The sequence below is a fragment of the Periplaneta americana genome, chromosome 6 (genome assembly GCF_040183065.1).
Source record: "Periplaneta americana isolate PAMFEO1 chromosome 6, P.americana_PAMFEO1_priV1, whole genome shotgun sequence".
Lineage (NCBI taxonomy): Eukaryota > Metazoa > Arthropoda > Insecta > Blattodea > Blattidae > Periplaneta > Periplaneta americana.
Window position 1 is genome coordinate 152,301,955 of NC_091122.1, and position 26,317 is coordinate 152,328,271.

General features: G+C 35.1%; 1 protein-coding gene across 1 annotated transcript in view; it reads right to left on the bottom strand.

The window, feature by feature from the left end:
• LOC138702278 (transient receptor potential channel pyrexia-like) overlaps positions 1–11,666 on the bottom strand; it is a 48,957-nt gene extending 37,291 nt beyond the window's left edge. The window contains exons 1-2 of the mRNA XM_069829859.1: positions 11,280–11,666; positions 5,296–5,632 (exon numbers count right to left, since the gene is read on the bottom strand). Coding sequence (XP_069685960.1) covers positions 5,296–5,632; positions 11,280–11,641 — 699 coding nt within the window. The 5' untranslated portion in view covers positions 11,642–11,666. The remainder of the gene's footprint in view (positions 1–5,295; positions 5,633–11,279) is intronic.
• Between the last annotated feature and the right edge of the window lie 14,651 nt (positions 11,667–26,317).

Genomic DNA, 26,317 nt, shown 5'->3' on the forward strand with positions numbered 1-26,317 from the left:
GATCGTGCTTCATTTTATGTAGGATGCTTCTTGTTAATTAGATTATGCTATTGTTATTATTATTATATCAGCATTATTATTATCATTATTATTATTATTATTATTATTATTATTATTATTATTATTATTATTATTATTATTATTAGATTTTCTTTAAATGTTATTTTAAGTGATCGTGCTTCATTTAATGTAGGATGATTCTTGTTAATTATATTATACTATTGTTATTATTATTATTATTATTATTATATCAGCACTATTATTATTATTATCATCATTATTATTATTATTATTATTATTATTATTATTAGAGTTACTATAAATGTTATTTTAAGTGATCGTGCTTCATTTAATGTAGGATGCTTCTTGTCAATTATATTATACTATTGTTATTATTATTATTATTATATCAGCATTATTATTATTATTATTATTATTATTATTATTATTATTATTAATTGTCATTATTGGGTGTAATTAGTTACCACTGTAACCAGGTATTTACCCATTTACAGCGCGAATGAATAAGTAATAATAATAATAATAATAAAAATTATTATTATTATTATTTTATTATTATTATTATTATTATTATTATCATCATCATCATCATCGTCATCTTGGAGAATTTGAAAGAAATCACGTGTCTCTATACACTTTCACTTCTGAATCTGTCCTGTCCTTTGAGTGACGTAACCTGGAGTCTGTAATTGGCTTACTTATTATTTTGACTATGCCAATATACAGGGTTTTTCAAAAGCAAGATGTAACTTTTCATTTTCTACACAATCTTAAAAATTCTGACACTATGATATTGCACAAAGAAAGGATCACTGTTGACTGCGGGCACTGCGGCTGCAGTATAGTTTGTTCTCTTGCGTTGAATGGGGAAAGCATTTAACATAAGTTATCAGGAGTTAAGGCAGGTGCAAAGGAAAGTTCCTGCAAAACGCAATGGAATAGCGTAAGCAATCTGCAATAGGTTCTAGAATAGAGAAAACGAGTACACCGTACAAAACATGTCTGTTAATAAGCAGAAAAAAAAGACAAAAATTCAGTAAGAAATAGAATATTTCCTAGGAAATGACCAATAGGCAATAAAATACCGAAAAATTCGAAATATAAGTAGTCTATATTAGTTCGTTGTTGAAGTGTAACTAGTTTGTATTGCATCCTGCATTGTCTGTGATGTGTCAGAAAAAAATATTTCATCAACTTCCCAGCCCTAGTTATAATTCGATTATCTGAGGAAACTACTACTAACTACTGCATTAGACGCAGAATGTAAGATACCATATTGTACGCTACATATCTCATTTTTAATCAAAATGTCAGCTACCATTTTTTACTTTTCGAATTATCTGCCCGAAGATATACAGGAGACAGCAGCAAATACCTGATGAGTCAAAGTATGTTTTCATGGTTCCACGTGTTGCTAGAATTTTCACCCTGTTATTGTCAGCTGTTAGCCTTTGATCCTAGGTAGCATCTGGTTGCATGCATGTCGATGTATATGATGAGAATTTTGTATAAATGTAAGGTATAAATTTACAAATGCAAACTTATTTTGTACTGTTCCTGGAATTTTTGTCAATAAAAAGCAACACACAGAATTTCTATTAATTTATTTCTTTAGAAATGGTCCTGTTTAAAATGTGGGTTTAAACTGAGGATTTATTATTTTACCTATGATAAAAACACACATATTTCTGAACAACAATGAGAAACTATCATGAAACATCCAACATAAATCGAAACAGCATCAAGAGATTTTGTCCTTCCTGTCAAATTATTGAAAATAGACTTAACTCGTTTTGGGAGGAAGCTCTTCAAATTATAACTTACGTAAAAAGAGATTTTCTATTTCACTATTGTCAACGGTACTAAAATCTTTATTTTAAGAAAGACATATCAGTATATAAAGAAAGATTTTTAATGTCAACTTAAACATACACCTAGGCGTATACATAACTTACTATATTAAGTATGCAGAATTTTCAAACCCATTGCTGCTGTATTTTCAGAAATATTGATCCCTAGTATATTAATTGAGGGACTCGGAAGTAAAAAATGGTAACTGACATTTTGATTAAAAATGAGATATGTAGCGTACAATATGGTATCTTACATTCTGCGTCTAATGCAGTAGTTAGTTTTCCTCAACAGATGGCAGAGATATAAAGGTTTTAATTTCAAAATTGAAATTAACGCTTCATCACTGCACAGTGAATTGCCATAATTTTTAATTTTGAAAAAAAAAAATAATAATTTTTTAAAATCGTAAAAATATATTTTTTCATATAGCAGAAGGACAGTGTTTTACACATATTAATTTTCATATTGTGCAAGATACAGTAATGGAGGAAAAAAATGTTGAATATTTCCAAAATTTTACTACTGTAAGCTGTACCTAACCCCTTTAAGATACTTTTCTACCCTTGGGAGAAAAATGTGCAATTTCTATCCAATTTTTTTAACTTTTTCCCCCCCTGATTACTTGACACAAAATAAGGATTTTCACACAAAATAAACTCCTCAAATATTTTGGGAGTGGCAGGAGGGCAATTTTTTAAAACGAAAACTGAAATTTGCTTGTTTTAGTCCTTGGTCCACAGTTTTCATATTATAAAGATTTTCCCTTTCATTGTATCGCTCCTAAAAGAACACAGAATAAACTATGAAAATAGTTTTTCCTATCTTGTACTATTAAGGAAAAATGTAGTTTTATTTTTTTTTTTTAATTTCAAACATAAAAATAAAAATTTAAAATCTTGGAGGTTTAAATTAACTTCTTAAGTAGTAGGACACTGTTACCAGTTAGCACTTAACTACGTTAATCAACTTCATTTTGGTGCAATAATGATGAAAATATGTCAATTTTAAGTGCATTAATGGTGTTAACATTAGTGTTGTAAAATGAAAAATGCTGGAGGAGAATAGAGAAAGTTATACAAACAGAACTGCACGCATTGTATTCCTCACCTGACATAATTAGGAACATTAAATACAGACGTTTGAGAAGGGCAGGGCATGTAGCACGTATGGGCGAATCCAGAAATGCATATAGAGTGTTAGTTGGGAGGCCGGAGGGAAAAAGACCTTAATGGAGGCCGAGACGTAGATGGGAAGATAACATTAAAATGGATTTGAGGGAGGTGGGATATGATGGTTGAGAATGGATTAATCTTGCTTAGGATAGGGACCAATGGCGGGCTTATGTGAGGGCGGCAATGAACCTCCGGGTTCCTTAAAATTCAGTAAGTAGTAAAATGCTGTAAAAACTGAGCATGGAGAAAAATCATCTACATACTGAGGGTATGAAAAATTGTGAAACCAAACTCACAGTTTCCTGACTGTATGACAAGTAAGTCAAATTTTACCGCCAAATTCATATTGTTATTACACTAAAAATATATAAAATTGACAGAATGTGACGGATAATACTTGCTGAACTACACTTCCTTTTAAAGAAAGTGTGTTTCCGGTCAATAAAACTCGGCTAATTAATGAACCAAACATCATAGATGCAAAATGGGTACTATATATATTTGAAAACTATAGAAAGTTCAAGCTTTCAGAAGATATAAAAATAAAAAATAAAATCAAATTTTTTGAAGGGAAATTAAAACTTAAGGGTAAATGATTACCTTGAAAAAATACTCCTCCGTTCCAAAAATGGTATAATAACAATGAAAACAAATTTGATTATTGCGCATGCGCTCACGAAATGTTTCGCGGTGTGGTATTCTGTTCAATAGTGAAGGGACTATCAGATAATGCAGTTGTGAATGTTTCTAATCTTTTGTAGTACATTAAACTATAATATTTATATAGTTCATTATGAACAGAAATCAAAAGGACACTTGCTATGGTGTTCCTGTTGGAGAAAATAAACACCAATCCGATCAATTTTTAATAGAACATCTAAGGCATAACAGTCGTATAAAAACGGGTTGTAATTTATTGCAGTTTTTATGTTAATTTGCCTCTCTCAAAACAATGTTTGTTTTTTATTTTATGAATAAAATGTACTTTATTTATTAGTTTTTCTTATGTTAATTTATCATACAAAGAAGTATCTAGAATATGTATTAAAGTTACATTATATTACTAAGAACTTTAACAAATCTATACCATATTTTGGAACGGAATAAATTAGATCTTTCTATACCATATTTTGGAGCGGAATAAATGAGATCTTTCTATACCATATTTTGGAACGGAATAAATGAAATCTTTCTATACCATATTTTGGAACAGAATAAATGAGATCTTTCTATACTATATTTTGGAACAGAGGGAGTATCGAATTGTCCACAGTAATTGAATAGTCAAGCAATGTGTGTTCAGAGATGATGCTGTTAAGGGGAGAGGATGGTATTTTTTTGGTGAAAAATTATTAAGTTTTGAAGAAAAAAATTATTTAAAATACTCTGTGATATGTGTGGAATGCATAGCATAACATTTTGTGGGTATTTGTGCCCTTATCGGATGCTGAGTCGTCATTTTTAAACTTCCTGCGTTAGGGATTTTTAAATCACTCCCCCACTTTTATTGTTGTTTCCGGTAAATTAAATTTTCAAAAAAAAAAATGTTTTCTTTAAAATACCCTTTGATATGTGTGGAATGCATTTCATAACATTTTGTGGGTATTTGTGCCCTTATCGGATGTTGAAACGTCATTTTTAAATTCCCTGCGTTATGCATTTTTAAATCACACGCCCGCTTTTATCGGTTTCCAGTAACTTCATTTTTTTGCTACATTGCCAGACAAAAATGGATATAATTTCTGAACTATTGAAGATACATGCATGAAATTTAGAACACACATTCTTTAGACTATTAGGAAACTTTTCTCTGTAACAAAATTTTGTTAATTGATTTCATTTAAAAATACGACCGTTTGTTTGCAAGAAAGGAAATCAGAAAATTGTTATTAAATTTTAATTATTTATTTTACAAACGTAGGGACTAATATCAAAATTCTGTTACAGACAGTTTGTAGAACATACGTTTGCAAATACATTGCAAAAAATGTTTAAATCTATGTTTAAAAACGGATTAGATATGTCGGTTTTATTACCGTCCTGCATTGGGTACACATTTTTCAAATTTGGGCCCCCCCCCACATATTTTTTTTTTTCAAAATATTTTTATATGGTTGAGTTGTCACAGCTTTTAGCTCTCTACATACAAAAAAATAATAATTTACACCAAATAGGAAAAAAGTTTTACAAACATACAATCCTCTCCCCTTAAAAGGTACCAATATCATTGCCCATATGTTTGCAGCACCTGCTTGCCGATGCTGTCATGGTCGTGGTTCCACGAGTCCAGCGTCTCCCCCTGCACCTGATCATTGGCGCCCTTCTTCTTAGCGTCTTGGTGCTTGGCTTGAATGTTGAGCATATCCATAGCGACGTCCAAAACACGTCTTACACAAGCAGCGCTTCCCGAACTCGCAGCCAAATGTAATGCGCTCCTGCCTTTCGGATCCAGGGCTCGGGGACATGCACCGGTTTTCAGAAGCATCGACAAGATTTCGACGTTGCCGGTAAGTGCAGCCAAGTGGCACACTGTAGCTTTGATGGGACCGCATGTTGCGTTGGTGTTGGCGCCTTTCTTTAAACAACTGACGAGAAAACCAAAATTACACTATTCATGTTATTCAGTTTCAAAGATAATCAGATTAGCTACATCTTTTTTTTTTTCTCTTGAATTTGTAGTTTTGTTCCAAGATGTCATTATTCTTATTACAGATATTCTTTCGACGTTGAGGTTAATGTTGCTACAACTGGTTTGCATATATGTTTGAACTATTATTTGGTCATAGTGTGATTTTAGAAGATATGTTTATTGTTCGAACATATTCTTGAATAATTTACAATTCATGTTGGAAAATGTTCAGCTAAGCCTCGTGTTAATAACAAATGTCACAATATGATTAATTATTATTCAGTCAATATGGCTTAAGCATTGCATTACATATGAAAAAAAAATATTGATGTGTTACATCCTATTTAACCTTGATGCAAACGTTTTCGCCCTAATGGGGTATCTTCAGCTACAAATATAAGTATCATCTAAAATCAATTACAATACAAGCTTACATTTGAAACTGCCTTGACTAGAATAAAGATATGACATAGTGACTATATTATCTATACCAACATTAATTGTTCTGTCAAGATTAAAAACAAATTCATTTTAAAACAATGTGAATGTACTTAGCCCTACTAAGTAGATCCCTTGTATGGTATCTCAAATATATTGTGTTGTAAATAAAATCATTAAAATACTAAAACTATACAAATTAAAATCTAATATTATCAAATGTGGAGTCATAAAAGCATGTATAACTAATTTCGTGGAGCAATTGGAATTCTCGTAAAATTTTCAATGCCCTCGTATCTGAAAACAAACACGTGTGTGTGTGTGTGTGTGTGTGTGTGTGTGTGTGTGTGTGTGTGTGTGTGTGTGTGTGTGTGTGTGTGTGTGTGTGTGTGTGTGTGTGTGTGTGTGTGTGTGTGTGTGTGTGTGTGTGTGTGTGTGTGTGTGTGTGTGTGTGTGTGTGTGTGTGTGTGTGTGTGTGTGTGTGTGTGTGTGTGTGTGTGTGTGTGTGTGTGTGTGTGTGTGTGTGTGTGTGTGTGTGTGTGTGTGTGTGTGTGTGTGTGTGTGTGTGTGTGTGTGTGTGTGTGTGTGTGTGTGTGTGTGTGTGTGTGTGTGTGTGTGTGTGTGTGTGTGTGTGTGTGTGTGTGTGTGTGTGTGTGTGTGTGTGTGTGTGTGTGTGTGTGTGTGTGTGTGTGTGTGTGTGTGTGTGTGTGTGTGTGTGTGTGTGTGTGTGTGTGTGTGTGTGTGTGTGTGTGTGTGTGTGTGTGTGTGTGTGTGTGTGTGTGTGTGTGTGTGTGTGTGTGTGTGTGTGTGTGTGTGTGTGTGTGTGTGTGTGTGTGTGTGTGTGTGTGTGTGTGTGTGTGTGTGTGTGTGTGTGTGTGTGTGTGTGTGTGTGTGTGTGTGTGTGTGTGTGTGTGTGTGTGTGTGTGTGTGTGTGTGTGTGTGTGTGTGTGTGTGTGTGTGTGTGTGTGTGTGTGTGTGTGTGTGTGTGTGTGTGTGTGTGTGTGTGTGTGTGTGTGTGTGTGTGTGTGTGTGTGTGTGTGTGTGTGTGTGTGTGTGTGTGTGTGTGTGTGTGTGTGTGTGTGTGTGTGTGTGTGTGTGTGTGTGTGTGTGTGTGTGTGTGTGTGTGTGTGTGTGTGTGTGTGTGTGTGTGTGTGTGTGTGTGTGTGTGTGTGTGTGTGTGTGTGTGTGTGTGTGTGTGTGTGTGTGTGTGTGTGTGTGTGTGTGTGTGTGTGTGTGTGTGTGTGTGTGTGTGTGTGTGTGTGTGTGTGTGTGTGTGTGTGTGTGTGTGTGTGTGTGTGTGTGTGTGTGTGTGTGTGTGTGTGTGTGTGTGTGTGTGTGTGTGTGTGTGTGTGTGTGTGTGTGTGTGTGTGTGTGTGTGTGTGTGTGTGTGTGTGTGTGTGTGTGTGTGTGTGTGTGTGTGTGTGTGTGTGTGTGTGTGTGTGTGTGTGTGTGTGTGTGTGTGTGTGTGTGTGTGTGTGTGTGTGTGTGTGTGTGTGTGTGTGTGTGTGTGTGTGTGTGTGTGTGTGTGTGTGTGTGTGTGTGTGTGTGTGTGTGTGTGTGTGTGTGTGTGTGTGTGTGTGTGTGTGTGTGTGTGTGTGTGTGTGTGTGTGTGTGTGTGTGTGTGTGTGTGTGTGTGTGTGTGTGTGTGTGTGTGTGTGTGTGTGTGTGTGTGTGTGTGTGTGTGTGTGTGTGTGTGTGTGTGTGTGTGTGTGTGTGTGTGTGTGTGTGTGTGTGTGTGTGTGTGTGTGTGTGTGTGTGTGTGTGTGTGTGTGTGTGTGTGTGTGTGTGTGTGTGTGTGTGTGTGTGTGTGTGTGTGTGTGTGTGTGTGTGTGTGTGTGTGTGTGTGTGTGTGTGTGTGTGTGTGTGTGTGTGTGTGTGTGTGTGTGTGTGTGTGTGTGTGTGTGTGTGTGTGTGTGTGTGTGTGTGTGTGTGTGTGTGTGTGTGTGTGTGTGTGTGTGTGTGTGTGTGTGTGTGTGTGTGTGTGTGTGTGTGTGTGTGTGTGTGTGTGTGTGTGTGTGTGTGTGTGTGTGTGTGTGTGTGTGTGTGTGTGTGTGTGTGTGTGTGTGTGTGTGTGTGTGTGTGTGTGTGTGTGTGTGTGTGTGTGTGTGTGTGTGTGTGTGTGTGTGTGTGTGTGTGTGTGTGTGTGTGTGTGTGTGTGTGTGTGTGTGTGTGTGTGTGTGTGTGTGTGTGTGTGTGTGTGTGTGTGTGTGTGTGTGTGTGTGTGTGTGTGTGTGTGTGTGTGTGTGTGTGTGTGTGTGTGTGTGTGTGTGTGTGTGTGTGTGTGTGTGTGTGTGTGTGTGTGTGTGTGTGTGTGTGTGTGTGTGTGTGTGTGTGTGTGTGTGTGTGTGTGTGTGTGTGTGTGTGTGTGTGTGTGTGTGTGTGTGTGTGTGTGTGTGTGTGTGTGTGTGTGTGTGTGTGTGTGTGTGTGTGTGTGTGTGTGTGTGTGTGTGTGTGTGTGTGTGTGTGTGTGTGTGTGTGTGTGTGTGTGTGTGTGTGTGTGTGTGTGTGTGTGTGTGTGTGTGTGTGTGTGTGTGTGTGTGTGTGTGTGTGTGTGTGTGTGTGTGTGTGTGTGTGTGTGTGTGTGTGTGTGTGTGTGTGTGTGTGTGTGTGTGTGTGTGTGTGTGTGTGTGTGTGTGTGTGTGTGTGTGTGTGTGTGTGTGTGTGTGTGTGTGTGTGTGTGTGTGTGTGTGTGTGTGTGTGTGTGTGTGTGTGTGTGTGTGTGTGTGTGTGTGTGTGTGTGTGTGTGTGTGTGTGTGTGTGTGTGTGTGTGTGTGTGTGTGTGTGTGTGTGTGTGTGTGTGTGTGTGTGTGTGTGTGTGTGTGTGTGTGTGTGTGTGTGTGTGTGTGTGTGTGTGTGTGTGTGTGTGTGTGTGTGTGTGTGTGTGTGTGTGTGTGTGTGTGTGTGTGTAATAGAGATTATCATGAAATGTCATGTGAAGGTATGAAATTACTTACAACATCATGCTAATCTAATCATCACGAGTTGTTGAACAGAAGGGATGTATTTTTGCCCGTAATCATATTTTGATATTTGTTATATTCTTGAATGTTACGATTATTCTTATCCCAAATAAAACCCGCTAGACGTAATTATTGCTAGATATCCAAACATTTCCTCGAAAGCTATGATCACTTTTGTGCGACTGTGTTCTCGGAAGAGACTGTATTGTTATTCGAACATATTCTCGAAATCTATGTTTTATGTTATCGTTGCGCATCCCCAGGAGAAAGGGTTACAGTTATTCTTAAATACATTCCGAATATGCTGGTACTGATAGTCGAACATATTCTCAGAATGTGTAGATATTGTTATCGAAACACATTTGAGGAAGCTGTGGTTATAGCTATCCGAATATATTTGCGGAAAATGTGGTTAGTATTATCCAAACACATTCTTGAAAGATCTAGTCATTTAGTCCAACATTTTCGGTAGATGTACTTAGTTTTACGCGAATACATTCTCGGACGATTTAGTGATTTTATTCTAACATATTCTTGGAATAATAGTCTAATACTGTTATCCGAATACATTCTCAAAATATCTATTTCAACAGAAAATGTTTTAAGAAGTATTATCTATCCGATCCCAAAATGTGTCGGGCTAATTTAGAGACACACTAGGAACAAACTTTAATTACTCATAAAAGGAGTACATTCTTGTTGGATATACAGTAGTATTTGTTATTCTAATATGTTTTTAGAAGATATAATTATTCTTATCTGAACATACTCTCGAAATGTATAATTAGCATTATTCGTACATATTCTCGGAATCTGTAGTTACTATTATGTAAAGATATTGTGGAAAATTGTGGTTACTTCTTTTGTGACATAATTTCAGAATGTGTGCTTACTTCTATCCGAACATATTGCCGAAAGACATGGTTATTATTTATCTTGTCATGTTTTGGAACTGTGTGTTTATTTTTACATTAGTGTAATTTGGAAAGAATTTGTTAATGTCTAAATGATTTGGAAAGAAAAATTTTACCATCATCTGAATATATATTTCGAAATTTGTAGTTATTAATATCGAAACATATGCTGGATACATATGACGAATATTACCTTATTCCAATTTGGACGAAATGTATCATTGGTATCACCTGAAAATTTTGCTAAGATACTGCGATCCTATATGAAGAGTCCACTGCAAGAATGATGGATGTCGTCCACACCTGTGCAGTAACGATCAGCGCGTCTGGCTGCGAAACCAGGTGGCCCGGGTTCGAAACCTGGTTGGGCAAGTTACCTGGTTGAGATTTTTTACGGGGTTTTCCCTCAACCCAATACAAGCAAATGCTGGGTAACTTTCGTTGCGACCCTGGATTCATTTCACCGGCATTATCACCTTCATTTCATTCAGACGCTAAATAACCTGAGATGTTGATACAGCGTCCCAAAATAACCAAATAAAATAAAAAAAATTATGGCTGTCACTTTCTTGTCGAAAATGAAACAAGACTGTCAATGCATAGCTTAAGACGAATAGAATGTATGTAGAGAGTTATATGGCATTAACACTGATAGTCATTGTCCAGTAATGATCGGAAAATCACAGTTAAGCTTTGAGCGCTAAGCATTTCAAACTTTCAATTGCTTCTCCTGCAAAATGTATTCCAAGTGACATCCATCATTCTTGCAGTGGACTCTTCATATATTTTCGAAATATATTATTACTGGTATCGCAATTAATGGAATTTATTTTGCTATAGTTTGCCATATGAACATGTTTTAGAGACATATGATCTTAATTAACAGTTACAATTTGGAATTAAGTAGCTTGAAATATGTTAGTAGTTTTGACTACTGTTATCTGCAGAACATTTGGGAATATAAGATCACTATTATCTGAATAAATTTTGATAACATATTACCTCAAAATATTTTTTCCAGATAGGATTACTGTTTCCTTATCACATTTTTTAAGATCAATTTACTGTTATCTGAAAACGATGGTAAGATTTATTTACTGATAATTGCATTTATTTTTGGCGAAATTTGTTTTTTAATAATATTACGTATTTCAAGACTGTCGTCATTGAACATAGTTTGAATAAGTGTGTTTTTCAACTTAGATACTTCACAACAACGCATGTTTTTTTTAACATCCACAATTACACAACTTGGCACTTCTCAGCAATCGTATGAAAAGATCTAACTTACCAGTCAACTTTCAAGAGATCTCCTTCTTCCACAGCTTTTAGCAACTCTGTGTTGAGACGTCTTTGCTTTCGATCATGACGCAGACATCCATAGTCGTTTTCTTCGTCACAGAACCAGAACCAGTGCCCGTTTGCATCCTTGAGGTGGTTGGTGATGCCTCTTTTAAGAGCTCCGTACCATTTCTTAGGATCCCCCAACTCCTTTCTGTGCTCCCCTTGTTCCATACTTAAGAACGCCTTCTCGGCGAAACTTCTTGCATGGTGACACCGTCTCTTATGTTCACCTGATTCCTTCTTGTGTTCTACAAGTTCTAAACTTGACAGTACCTTTTCGGCACAGTTCTTCGCTTGGTGAAGAAGCATCGTTGCGTATTCTCAAAGTTTAAAGAACTTCCCTGAAAGAATAACATGTTATAATATTGAACTATACCAGATGGGCTAAAGTCGCTTTCCCCAAATATTTCCTTACATTTATTTACATTTGACTACACATTTCTTTACAGACTTTTTCAAAATGGAGGCGCTGTTCCTCGATATACAATTCACAACGTTTAGACACTGATTTACAGATGGCAGAACATAACTCACAACTTTCATTAACTTTCACGAATGATTGTTCGATCATCTGTCGAATCTGATGCAGATCCTGCGGTTTTTTTTTTAGAGAAAATATCATTTTTCAGGATACCTCACAGCGAAAAATTACATGGTGTTAGGTCACATGATCTGGGTGGCCATTCTGTTGTACTACCACAGCCAATCTATTTATAGAATTGCTGTTTAAGAAGTCCCTCACTCGTACACCAAAATAAGGTGCTGCCCATCCTGTTGTCATAACGGCAAAACGACGACTCTTTCAAAAAATAAAATCGGAAAAACAGTTGACACACGAACATGGTTGCCAACCCACCACTTATTACATCAACTATACGTTTGTTCAAGTTATGAGATCTGTATATGTGTACAAGTATGAAAACTAAGAAGGAATATTGGGGAAAGCGACTTTTGACCCACTTTTAATAGCCTATAATTGAATGGGAATATTGAGAAACCCCACATATCCATAAAACTAAAATTTTCAGGAACAATATGAATTGATGAGTCGTGAAATTACTAGCTGCACTTTGTGTGGTTTTCTGTAAATTAGAAAAAGTGTCGGAAAGTTGGGTTTTTAATGTTTGCATTTATTATATTTTTTTGAGCGGTAGAGAATGGGTCACTGATTTTAAAAATTAAATGTATATATTAGTTTTTTATTTTACTGTAGCTAGAGAAAAAAAATTAATTCATTGTAATTAGTACCTTTCAATTCTACATTAAAGGACCAGAAAATAAATTCGCACTTCAGATTATTTTATTGTCATTTTTGCAAGTATAAAATTAAATTGCAAACTCTGAAATAACTGGACATAATGCTAAACAGATTAGATATCATTATCATCATTACAATCAATACATGAATAAATGAATATATTGTATTTTGTTCCTTTCTATTCTACTTACGTATCAGACAATAAATTAGCACATCAGATTGCTTTAATGTTATTTTTGCAAACATAAATTTATAGCATTTTTGTAAGGCCAAAATTCCTATCGCACTCAAAGAATGAATGTCCTCTATCAGAAAACAGCCTGAGACCAAGAGTGAAAACTCTTTCCTGTGGTACAAAGTGAAGGTTTATGAAAGTTTTTCTATAAATTTCTAAGCGGTTTAAGTCTTACTTTACCTAGAAAGTCTTAACTGACTTTGTTCCTCTTCAAAATCCATTCCAAACTACTGTTTTCCTAAATAATTCCAAACAAATCTTGAAAAATTAACAAATTAAACTTGCAAATGGTGCAAAGGTTTACTCCAAGCAGATACATATTAATTCATTTGTCGCATAAATGCAGTTAGTGTCAAGTCAGGTGATGCAACTTTTGGAATTGAATTGTATAAACATAATGAATAATTCTAGGTGCAATAAACATTGAATTTTCTTACGTACAGGGTTTAATCCACAGTCGCATTTGTCGCATTTTGCTACTCCACTTCTAAAAATGCAACAAACTTTGAATGTAAATGTGCAAAAATGCGACAACCACATTGGAGTTGAGAAATGAAGATGGTAATGGAGAAAATGAAATCAGAGATGTGTTTGAACTAATCTGAATTTAAATGAAATGCTAATGGGATGGACAATGTTCAAAAAGGTATTGAGCAATAGATGTTCAGGAATTGATTTCAAAGAACTGGTGCAATTCATGTAAGTTAAGTGAACAATTTCTTTCAATAAATTGATTTACATAATTCCATCGCATACTGTAAATTGTGAGCGACGATTTAGTTGCACGAATCTTGTAAAAAGTGAAATTAGAAACCGCCTTTCAATAAAAAGAGCTAGCATTCTGCTAACAATAAATCTTAAAGGGCCTACTAGTAAAGAATTTCAATTTTTAGAGTGTCCATAAAATAACGTGTTTTAATGTGATGTAAATTCAGCAGTAATTGATTCTAAACATACCTACGTCTAATGATTTATTTACATAAGTATATCATACTTTATTAATTTTATCTTTCTGCACAATTATTTATAATGCTGCACAAGCATTTCGCAATTTGCACAAATATAATTTTTCATTTGTGTATTTTTGCGACGATTATTTATTTTCTAGCTTACGTATAGGGGAATTCGGGGGAATATGGGCACGTGGGGAATGTGGGCAATATTACGTTTTCATGTCGAAACTCTTGCAACGAATTATGTTTCTTCGCTAATTACGGTTAGTATAAAGTGAGAGTATCGTAATGGTTGCTGTGGGAAGCGCGCTGTGCAGTATTGTCTCGTATTGTTGTTAAAACAGCCATCTAAAACATGAGTATTGACTTCCAAGTATACTACAATTTCACGATACTTATTTTAGATAGGTTATATGCAATATATTACACATTAACTTTATAAAATAGTTTAAATCTAATAGTATACATACAGAATACACATCTTGATGAAAATGGCCTACAAATGATTACAAAAGCAAAAGATGTCATTGCACCCAAAGAACACAAATTGGTGCATTGCATTTACCCTGAAGAAAAGGGAGAAACCATTACCCTGTGGCCAAATCTGACAGCTGGGCAAATCTGGTGAACGCGGGGGTGAGGAAGACGACCATCTTATTACGGGTGCAAAACTGGAATGTTGCGAGAGCTCTGTGAGCTGGCGCAGTGTCGTCAAGGAGCATCCATCTGTTCTTTGTCCAGAGTTGTGGTCGTACATATTCAAAATGGACGTGAGGATCATTATGCACAATTTGTCGAATTTTTTCGACATTTTCAGCAGTGTTGCACGTGTGTGGTCGACCTGGCCTCTCGTCGTTCTTCAGCGATGTTCTGCCATTTCTGAAACGCGAATGCCACTCAAAACACCTCGTCTGACACACTGCTTCATTTCCGTAGATTTGCTTCAACATTCCATGGATTACGGTTGCCGATCTCCCAAAGAATTTGATGTTGGCTCTCTGCTCCAGTTTCGAGTCCATCGTGATTTCGCAAATGCGCGGATGCACAGGTCTCAATGAAGATAGCGCTTCGAAACTTTGCGTCGTGTCTCTTCAAGGTCGTCTACTGTCGCTGCTACGCACCCGTGTCAATCACGTGATCCCTTCGCGCACAGAAGACACAATCTCGGAATTTAATGATCACACCGCGTATATTTTTCTCAATAATCAAGAATTTCCTTGTTTATTTCAACATCAGTAAGTATGCACCTGCAATTTTGATAGTAGATGTACGTGATTCACATAGTTGTAATCCTGACACTCTTAACTTTGCAGTAGAAAACGGATTATGCATATTTTGTATTCCTCCGCACACCACAGCCTGGCTTCAATCAGCAGATAATGGTCTGTTTGGTCCTCTGAAGAAAGCTTACAACAGTGGTGCTACAGCTTTCTTCAGGCAACATAGGAGAACTTCTACGAAGGTCGAGTTTGCTTCCATTGTCAAAGAAGCATGAAACAGATGTGTCAATATATGTCTGGCTGTAAATGCCTTCCGAGCTTCAGGCCCTTTTCCACTGCACATGAGTGTCATTCCTGATTATACTTACATTGGCAGGTGACAAACCTACAATTCATACAATTCCTTCCACTAATTCAAATGTTTTAGAATCTCCCAACGTCATTCATCGCCAAAGAGTCACATCACCTGCCAAAGGCGTTACGCAATAATCATCATAAATTGCACATACAATATATAATGCAGTTAATACAGTTATATTTTCAAGTATTTTAAGTGTTTTTTTCACTTCTTTCAGTTGAATATGATTCACATCATTAATGCCCATTTTACCCCCACACTCGGGGGAATATGGGCAAAACACATTAACTTGCATTTTGCAGTTTTACTTGCATACGTTTAGGAGTAAGCAGTCAGGATTCTTATATAATATAGCTAAATTGTTAAGAAACATATCCCAGCTGTGAAATTAATTATTAGAAAAAAACCGAGAGATATTGCACCCGAAATAATACTAAGGTACCCATATTCCCCCGACTTCCCTTATATAAAAAAAAGTGTATAAAACTGTAAAATGCCATAATTATTTACAAGAAATATGCTTAGGGTCAAAAATACCACACATAAGTAGCATGAAGTTCTAGAGCAGCTAAGATGCGATGGTTAATGTACTACGGAAGTAAATGCAAAATATATCTACAGGCATAGACACAGTTCAACTTCCATACCTTCAAGTCGGTCCTCAAAATTACGTTAGTTTATGGTTTCTCTGTTTCGTAGCGATGCTGACAAACTAAAATGTATAAATAAACATTTAAATAATACGTACGTTTTCTGTTCGAGATCCTTACTGAACTATTTTCAAGCCGAGCACTTCAATAACAGTGATTGTTCACATCTCAAAGCAAACTGACTTCTAATGGGTATCATCCCCTATAAATGTGTTTACTGTTAGCTTTTAGAGTGTTATATACTGATAAGATTATAACTAAATTCTGATAAGAGCGCACTCAAATAACGAACACTTACTTAAATCATATGCAAACAACGACCGATGTAAAACATGTTGATCACATTAAAATTTCAATGCCTTTTCCATTCCATTGTTAATAGGAACACTCTTATTAATCATATTGTCGTATTTCCGGGAATACCGTCTGAAAGATGATGTTACAAAATTAATAAAGATGCAGACTCACTCTTACTTGTCCTGGGAAGTCTAGCACAGTGTTTCTCAACTTTTTTTTTATGATGACACCCGTCTTTTTTTCAAGACTTCTTGGCCTATGGCAATGATATCAAAGCAAGCGCATTTTTCTGACCTTGACGTCGTGCGCGGGCAGCAAGCGCTAAGTATGGAAAGAGTAAGGGTTGTGTATATGAATAAGCAACCAGTTCGATTAAGAGAACAGTGGTGCACAAACTTCTAACGAAACGTGAAATTTTATGTCGTTATTTTTATATGGCTTCTTTCTGTTTAATATTATTTATATTGTGTGTAAAACAAAAGTACTAACACTGATTTCTTAATATTGCACTTGTGTTTTAAATCTTAATAACATAATAGAGAGTTAAGAAGGAATATTCACTTAAATTCCATAGTAGTATAATATTATACTGTATTAAGTGGATGAAACACATCATTAATAAAGAAAGTGATATTCCAAAGAAAGAGATTGAATATGACATGATAAGTTGGAATTTATATTGGTGGTATCTTTAGCCTTACAAAAGTTATCAATAAACTAATCAAAACAATATTACAGTACAAAGCAAAGTTACCTAGGTACTGCATTTGTTTTAAGTGTAACTAATATTACATAACAAAACTCATATCGAATTATGCTTTTAAAGTAATATTTGTGAGCAACTTCCTATCATCAGAATATTAAATTATTTTCTCGAAATCTGCTGAAGCTATAGAGCTGACACTTTTACAACACATGGGCACGTATCTTTTGCTTATGATGTAAGAGTAGTTGCTTTGTTAATTAATTTCCTTGCAAACAATTTCCATGCGAATATTTTCAAAATTTTCAATACACTATCTTCAGTAATACGTATATACGGTATATTAGATTTACGAAAACATTCTGTAAGGCTACTCAATAAATAGGCCTATACCTGAAAATTTCACTTTTCTATACGAAGAGTTGATAAAATATTTCTTTTGAATAAAAAAATCAAACTTGTGAAAAATGAGCATTAAAATTAAAACTTACATTCTTATAATGCACTTATACTTCTCAGGCAAATCTAAAAATTAACATGGATACAGTTTTAATAAGTTCTCTTCCCTTTATCTATTGAATCAGTGCTGACCATCCCTGTATATAGCTCGACCAAGCGGCATAAACTACCTCTTTCGTCTGTCTCTTTCCTTTCCGCTGTAAAGCGCTCAGCCTCTCCTGGGCTCTAAAGCGCGCGCTTGCTCCTGTGGGCATCAGTTGACATGACTGGTGTAGAATGTAGGACATAGCAATGAGAAATTTTATTTATGTTTAAAGCAGTCTAGTTTGGAGTTAGAAAACTAGCGAACATTCAGAAAAATCTGAGGCATGTGTATGTGTTACGGTGCGCCACAGCTGTGCTAGTTGAAACCAAAAATGAACTAGAAGCAGACAAATTAATTCTTATTTTCTGTCTCATTCTGTTAAAAGAAAATATACATTTCCTTTGTTAGGAAAGGGGAGGCGAAAAAACTTCGTAGGTAATATTAATTTAAAAAGAAAATAATTTCATTATATTTTCATTAACGCAAAATATTTGAATATTCAAACTAGCATAAAACAATAATTTCAAGGGGAAAATTTTTCCGGGGCCAAGTATCGAACAATTTTTCCCTTGAAAATTTCAAGTCAATTTCACTCATTAAGAGCTTTTCAAAAATTATCCACACTTGATATTTCTGTAAAAATTCAGTGTTGCTAAGTCAAGAAAAAAGAAAAGTGTATCGAATATTAAAATAATAAATGCACTACCTAAATACCTTTTGAAGCATACGGTTCAGTGATATGAAACTTGGTATGTGAGGATAACCATATTCTAAGAACTCAATCATGGTATTACCGAGTTTTTTCCACTTCCGGAAGTAATTCCAACTCTATTATTTTAAATGGAACACCCAATATATTTTTTCGCTTGTGAATAAAGCTCATTAAGAGCTTTTTAAAAAGTACCCACACTTGATACTTCTGTACAAATTCAGTGTTGCTAAATAAAAATGGAAGTTGTGCAAGATATTCCTAAAGCCTGGTTAAATCATTCCTTAAATGGTTTCTGTGATCGAGTGACACCTTTTAAAGCAGCTGAGGGCTACCAATTTGAACACATAATTTAGAAGGTGAGCTAGCTTTGTTTTGTTTTTGTTAAGGAAGGAGTATTTCATTTTAATATTCGATACACTTTTCTGTTTGCTTGACTTAGCAACACTGAATTTGTATAGAAGTATCAAGTGTGGGTAATTTTTGAAAAGCTCTTAATGAGTACTATTCAAAAATAAAAATATATATTGGGTGTTCCATTTAAAATAAGAGAGTTGGAGTTACTTCCGGTCATCCTCACATACCAAGTTTCATGTCACTGAATCATAATATGCTTCAAAAGTTATTTAGGTGGTGCGGGACTTTTAACTAACCCTGTATAAGATGTGTTTGCCTTCTTTGACGTCGGATGATATGAGACGTCAGCTGTTGTCAGGAACAACAAAGGTCTCTGTTATTCCAGTTCGAATTGCTGTATATTATAATAGTGTAATAAAATACGTATCCCTCCGCAATCTTGCCTTTCATCTTAAGGCTGAATATCCTCTTTCTTGAATGTTTTATGTGGTCTCCTTCACTCTTGTGTAACTTTACCTTCTTTCACTTAGCAAATGTTAGAACTAAGACAGCTCTCTTCAGACATTTCCATTTGTAACTATATATTCCTGAGTGTCTTCATTTGTATATCCGCTGATCGGATGTCAGCTTGCAAGGACTGACAAAGCTATTCCACATCGCATTAATCTGGCACTCTGCTAACAATTCTTGAAGCGAGTTCAGCTCGAAGTTTTAAATGTCAAGAGAAACAATACGAGTGCCGGTCGGCCATAGGAATTCTAAGAAGACCAAGCCGTGATTTTGTTTCTGAACAGCAGTTACTAATCACTAGGGCTAGGATTTTGATGACCTATAAATCATGAGAAAATGTCCTAAAACAATGCATTTATGAACTAAAAATCTTTCAAAAAATGACCTTAAAAATGCCCTAAAAATTGATCTTACATAATTGGGTTAGTAGGAAAAAAGGTTTTGTACTACTTAATATTTAGACTAGTAATTAAATTAAATTTTACATATTTTTTTTCTAAGTAGTACACTTTTATTAATTACTAGCCGTACCCGTGCGCTCCGCTGCACCCGTTAGAAATAAATATAAAGTAATTACATAATTAAAATAGGACATTTGATCCAGGGAACATTCGTGTTTGATAGAAGGATAAATCGTATAAATATGTTACTTAATTTAAATTGTGTATAAATAATTATAATGCGATCATTTCGGTCCAGAGACACTCATTTGGTGCAATGACAATTCCTTTAACATGTTTCTTAATTGGTATTACATGCAACCATAGTTTAATGAACATTGACATCATTTAGATTTAATGGCTATACTTTATTTTACTTGCTATATGTTTCCATTGAATTATGGTAATGACTTAATTTTAACCCTTCTTTTCTACGTATTCAGTAAATGGCATTTGGCCCACTATGGTTCTGAACCCTTCAAATAACTTAAATTATATTATATTATATTATATTATATTATATTATATTATATTATATTATATTATATTATATTATATTATATTATATTATATTATATTATATTATATTATATTATATTATATTATATCAGAAGTTACTGTAATAACATTATAGCATTATGTCCATCTAGAGAAACTACACTTTCCAATGGTGAAATAATAATTAATTATACAAATCGGTTAATTTAGCTTCCGATATTACTTCATACAAACACAGAAACATTCTCTGTAGGCTATCTTTCATTGCTTTCGATTGTTGCTGTCCAACGCCCCTTATCATAGGTTCAGAGTGGGTCATGAAACTAGTAAGTTTGTGTTCAATGGTGATATTATTATTTAAGTGCTTATAACTACATCCAGCAAAGTTCGTAAGTGAATTTAAACTTTATTTGTATTATTGACAGCTGAAGAAAGTGTGGAAATATTAGGAACATTTTGTTTTACTCAAATAATATAATATTTATTAAGTTAAATACGTACAATTTGGTTATCTGAAACAGATAGTGTTTTGTTTTTATCATAAAACAAAAGAAGGCATTGTTGCATAGCCTTCAATATGCAATCACATCAACAAGACGATCCTTCCCAAATCAAGGCCCTCCAGTTAACTCTTCTACATCACGTTCCTTGTTACAGCCTTCAAAATTAGTCACAAAACGACAATATGAAGAAATAACTGAAAATAATTCTTTTAATTCTGATGAAAGTTTTTTCACACCAACTAAAAGACAAAAATTTCAGCTTCTAAAATAAATTCTAAATATGTAGTCGATCTAACTACCGTCCACAACAAGTTCTCCCCTCTCGAGGAGATGGATGATGAAATTGATAATGTGACTCCAGCATCAACACAAGAATCAACCTCTACTAGGCCTACTCCCAAAATCAGAGTACCACCAATATTTCTTCACGAAGTAAATAATTACCAACAGATAATATGCGACATAGATTCCATTGTTTCCAATGAGTATTCAACACAACAACAGAACAAAGTCTTAAAAATTAACACTACTACTGCTGCTGACTTTCGTTTAGTTACAAAATTCTTAGAAGAATCACAGCTCCCTTATCATACTTTTCGTAATCCAGATACCAAGAGACTGGAAGTCGTTTTACGCAATGTTCCTCATTCTCTAACAGATAATGATGTTATATTGGAGCTTAAATCCCTCAACCTGCCTGTTATTAAAGTTACCAGGCTTTTCTATAGGGACAGACAACCTATGCCGCTCTGCGCAGTGGAATTAGACAACAATGAACAGGGTAAGAAGATTTTTGATATAAAAGAAATTCAACATGCTCTCATTAGAGTAGAATATCGCCGAAAACCCCGAAACATTCCTCAGTGTACAAGATGTCAGCGTTATGGTCACACTAAAAACTTTTGCCATCTCACACCACGCTGTGTGAAGTGTCCTCAAAATCATCACTTTTCTGAATGCACTAAACCTAAAGAAGCCGAACCAACATGTATAAACTGTGGAGGAGCACACTCAGCAAATTTTAAGGGTTGTAGTTATTATCTTGGCTTAAAGAAAAAGTCTGATTCAAATCCTCCACAGAAAAATCTCTCAACATCACCGCCAACCTTAAATTTGCAAAATTTTCCTAATCTTACAGCAAATTCTCCTTCTGCCTCGCCATCTACACCTTCTTGGCCACACTCAGTACCTATTAAAACAAATGTTACCAATACTTCAATTCAAGATACCTCTCCTGCTACAGATGTTATTGGAAACTTCCCTGAAACCACACCTACCTGTGATTAAAACTTTCCTCCTCCAACTTGTCACAGGCCTTCTCAATAATGAACATTAATGTCAATAAAACGTTCTCTGAACTGATTATTTTAAACTGGAACGCAAATGGAATCAAAGCTAAGCGAGGAGCTTGCTTAGAATTTCTCTCTCGACACAATGTAGCTGTAGCGTGTGTTACTCAGACTCATCTTATTCACCCAGAGAAGTTTACAGTTCCTGGTTACAATATTTATAGAACTGATCGTGTTGCTCCCGAAGCCTCTAGTGGTGTGGCAATTATAATTAGGAAAAATATACAGCATCACTCAATACTTCTGCCAGAACTGAACTGTTTAGAAGCCTGTGCTATTAAGATAACTTCACATAACCTTCCACAGTTTACTATAATTTCAGCATATAAACCACCAAAAGTACGTTTGAATTCTCAAGATGTTGTTAATATTTTTTCTAATATTACACCAACAATACTTTTAGGAGACTTAAATAGTAAACATCAAATATGGGGATGTCGTGTAACCACACCTAATGGAAGACGATTACTGACTATCTCAGAGGAAAACTCTATTAATATCGATGCACCTTTGGAACCCACGTTCTATCGACCTAACATATTACCTGATATACTGGACATAGCTTTGCACAAATATATTCAGAACACCTCAAACATGCGTGTATTACATGAATTAGACTCCGATCATTGTCCTGTTCTGATTTCATTTGACGACAACCCTATGCTTCGTCCTCCTCCCAATCGACTTATCGAGGATACTATAAACTGGAACAACTTTCAACTAAACCTAGACGATGTTTTGCAGCCCACCAATAACTTGAAAACAATCACCGATGCTGATGCAGCAGTTCGTACTTTCACTGATGCTATTACTTCATCTATTCGAGCAGCAACGGTTCCGACAAGACGGGTACATAGAAAATCTTATCACGAAACTCTTCCCTCAAAAATAAAACGGCTTATAAAGGAAAAACATCAAACCCGTCGATTGTGGCAAAAACATAGAGAACCATGGCAGCATCACCGCCTAAATCAACTAAACAGAGAGGTAAAAAAATTGTTGGACGAACACCGATTCATATCTTATCAACGCCATCTAGCCACTTTATCTCCAGAAGATTCCTCCCTTTGGAAAGAGACAAAGAGAGTATTGAAAGAGCCATGTATAATTCCACCTTTACAACAAGAAGGTTGTCAATATGCAAGTGACAATGAAAAGTGTGAAATTTTCGCAGACTCCTTTCAAGCCTCTTTCATACCAAACCCAATCAAGAATAAAGAATTCAACGAAGAAATAGAACTTTTTCCGAATAATTATCCTTCAGCACCATTGCCCGTAAACTTCACCTCGCCAAATGAGATCCACTCAATAATTCAGAAACTTCCAACAAAGAAATCTCCTGGATACGATCTCATCCCAAACTTTGTATTGTATCTTACTCGTAAAGCTCTAGCAAACTTAGCTTCATTATTCAATGCTCTACTTCGTCTGGAATATTTCCCTGATGCTTGGAAACATGCAGTAATAATTGTAATTCATAAACCTGGAAAACCTGCTTCAAATCCAACAAGTTACCGTCCCATAAATCTTTTATCAACTATATCCAAAGTCTTTGAAAAGGTTTTGCTGAAACGCTTGGATACGTTTCTACTTCAAGCATCCATCCTACCTCCATATCAGTTTGGCTTTCGTCGAAATCATTCTACCAACCATCAAGTGCTTCGTATCACTGAACAAATTGCACAGGGCTTTGAAAACAAAGAACAGACTGCAGTCGCATTTCTTGACTTCACTCAAGCATTTGATCGAGTTTGGCATAAAGGTCTTCGGTACAAATTACACAAGTCCGGCGTTCCAGACTACCTATGCAACATAATGACTAGTTTCTTGTCAAATCGCACATTCTCAGTCAGAGTGGGTTGTACTCACTCCTCTGTTAGACCCATTAGAGCTGGCGTTCCACAAGGCTCTATCTTAGGTCCGATATTATTCAATGTATATACCTCGGACATTCCTGCAACACCAACTACACAAATTGCTATGTATGCAAACGATACAGCTATTTATGCAGCCCATCGCAACATTAACATAGCCTCAAATCACCTTCAGGAAGCCTTAAACATCATATGCCCTTGGATTGAAAATTGGCGCATCGCACTGAACTACAATAAATGCGAAGCAATGATATTTACTTTGTGTCGTCCTGCTAATCCTCCATGCATAAATCTTTCAACCAACGTGATACCGTGGAAACCAAAGGATGAAGCTGTAAAATATCTTGGAGTGCACTTAGATCGCCGTCTGTCATGGAAACATCACATCAACAACAAACTTAAATTGGCCTACTCAAGACTCGCTAAATTATATCCGCTCCTCAACAAGAAATCATCTCTAAAGCTACAAAATTGCATGCTACTTTACACATCTCTATTACGACCTCTACTGCTTTATGCCTGTCCTGTCTGGGGAGGAGCTGCAATAAGTGAAATTAAACACATCCAGTCATTTCAAAATAATGTCCTACGAATTTCACTCAATTCTCCTTGGTTTGTCCGTAACAGCCAACTACACAGAGAAACTGGTATTGACACAATCAAACAGTTTATTCATTCACAAGCTAAGAAGTTCTATGACAACCTAGAAAATGTTCCAGGCGCCGTCCATTTCTCTCTCGGAAAGAAGTCCACATTTCCCACCAGAATCAAGAGCCGACTTCCAATGGACCTCATATTATAATCAAAATTTATCATCACACCAACCTATGTAAACAATTACTTATTAACAATTATTTTTTGTTCATTGAGGAGCCCAATCTAGGCTGCCCTCAATTCAGTGTCATATATTGTATTTATAATTTTTAGAAATGATCTGTATAGCGCTAAATGCGCTGATCGATCAATAAATTGTTAAAAAAAAGGCCCCTTATATACGAAGTCATTTGTTTTTTATTTCATTATACGTCCTTAGATGGCAGTTATATTAATTTTAAAACTCATTTACCTCATTAAATATCAGTCCTATCAAAATTTTTCAAGGGATAAAACTTATCGCAAATTATTTTTAAAGAAACTTTTGTTATGTAATATTTTTCATAAAAATCAGTAATAAGCGAGATATTTCGATTTATTTAATTCAGGCCCCCATATAACCCCCCTTTTAAATAATGTATTTTGAATGCCATATAGCCTAAAATCTAAGTTACAACGAACTTAATTTATATTCCAATTTTCATCGAAATCAGTTCAGCCATTATCGCGTGAAAAGGTAACAAACATGCAGACAGACAGACATACAAACAAAAATTTCAAAAAAGCGATTTTCGGTTTCAGGGTGGTTAATTATATATGTTAGGACCAATTATTTTTGGAAAATCGAAAATTACCAGTAAAAGTTTGGCTACAGATTTATTATTAGTATAGATTTTGCCTGATGTAATTTCCATGTGTGATCGTCCATCTTTGCGTCGGCATGAGGATGTGAGGTCAGCAGTCGGCTGATCGTCTTGGCCCTTCATGTGCTGTAGCACCATGGATTTACTTTACTTTTAGTTTCCATGTAGTCTACCACAAGGCCTCTCTTATCCGGAATTAGCAGGTATAGAGGAGTCTATTGAAGGGGTGATTGGACTGATCCATTACATGGGGTGTACTATGTTAAAATGACAATATATTTTGTATAGAAACACGATTAAAATATTATACAAAATAATGGGTATTGATGGACAAAATATGTAAAGAAAATATCAAAGGAAATAAACATTATTTTACATTAATGATGGGGCTTATGCCCAAATTTAAATGAAAATCCCTAAAAAATGACCGAATAAAACAAAATATGCTCTTATGAGTTGAAACAGCCAAAAATGCAAAAAAAAAAATGCCCTAACAAATATGTCTTAAAACATTCAGTTTATCACATAACATATAAATACTAAAGCAGCTATGTTTCTGGCTTACTAGAAAAAAAGCTGCAATTTCATCAAAATCCTAGCCCTACTAATGACGTATACAGCGCATTTTGCGATATGGATGCTCTTCAGTCAGATATTGGGACTAACTTTGCAATTCGAAATTTTATCACTAAGAAGGTATTGAAAATAATATTTTTACCTTAGTACAACCATTAATACAATATGGTATAATAAATTGGGGTGGAGTAGCATCATCCGTACTTAATCCATTAATTTTATTACACAGAAGATTAATAAAAATTTGTCTATCCAAAAATATGGATTATCCAACATATTTAATTTATACAAATTTTAAAACATTAGCTATTGAAGAAATTTATCAATATAGTTTACTAACTTACACCACAGAAATCAAATAAATCATATCTAATCGACATGAATATCGTACTAGAAGACGAAAGTCTACTTTCCCATTAATTGAGCTTAAATGTCATACAAGTGCAGCTCTTAAACATGGTGCTAGTTTCGGCCCAAGACTTTGTAATAAAATT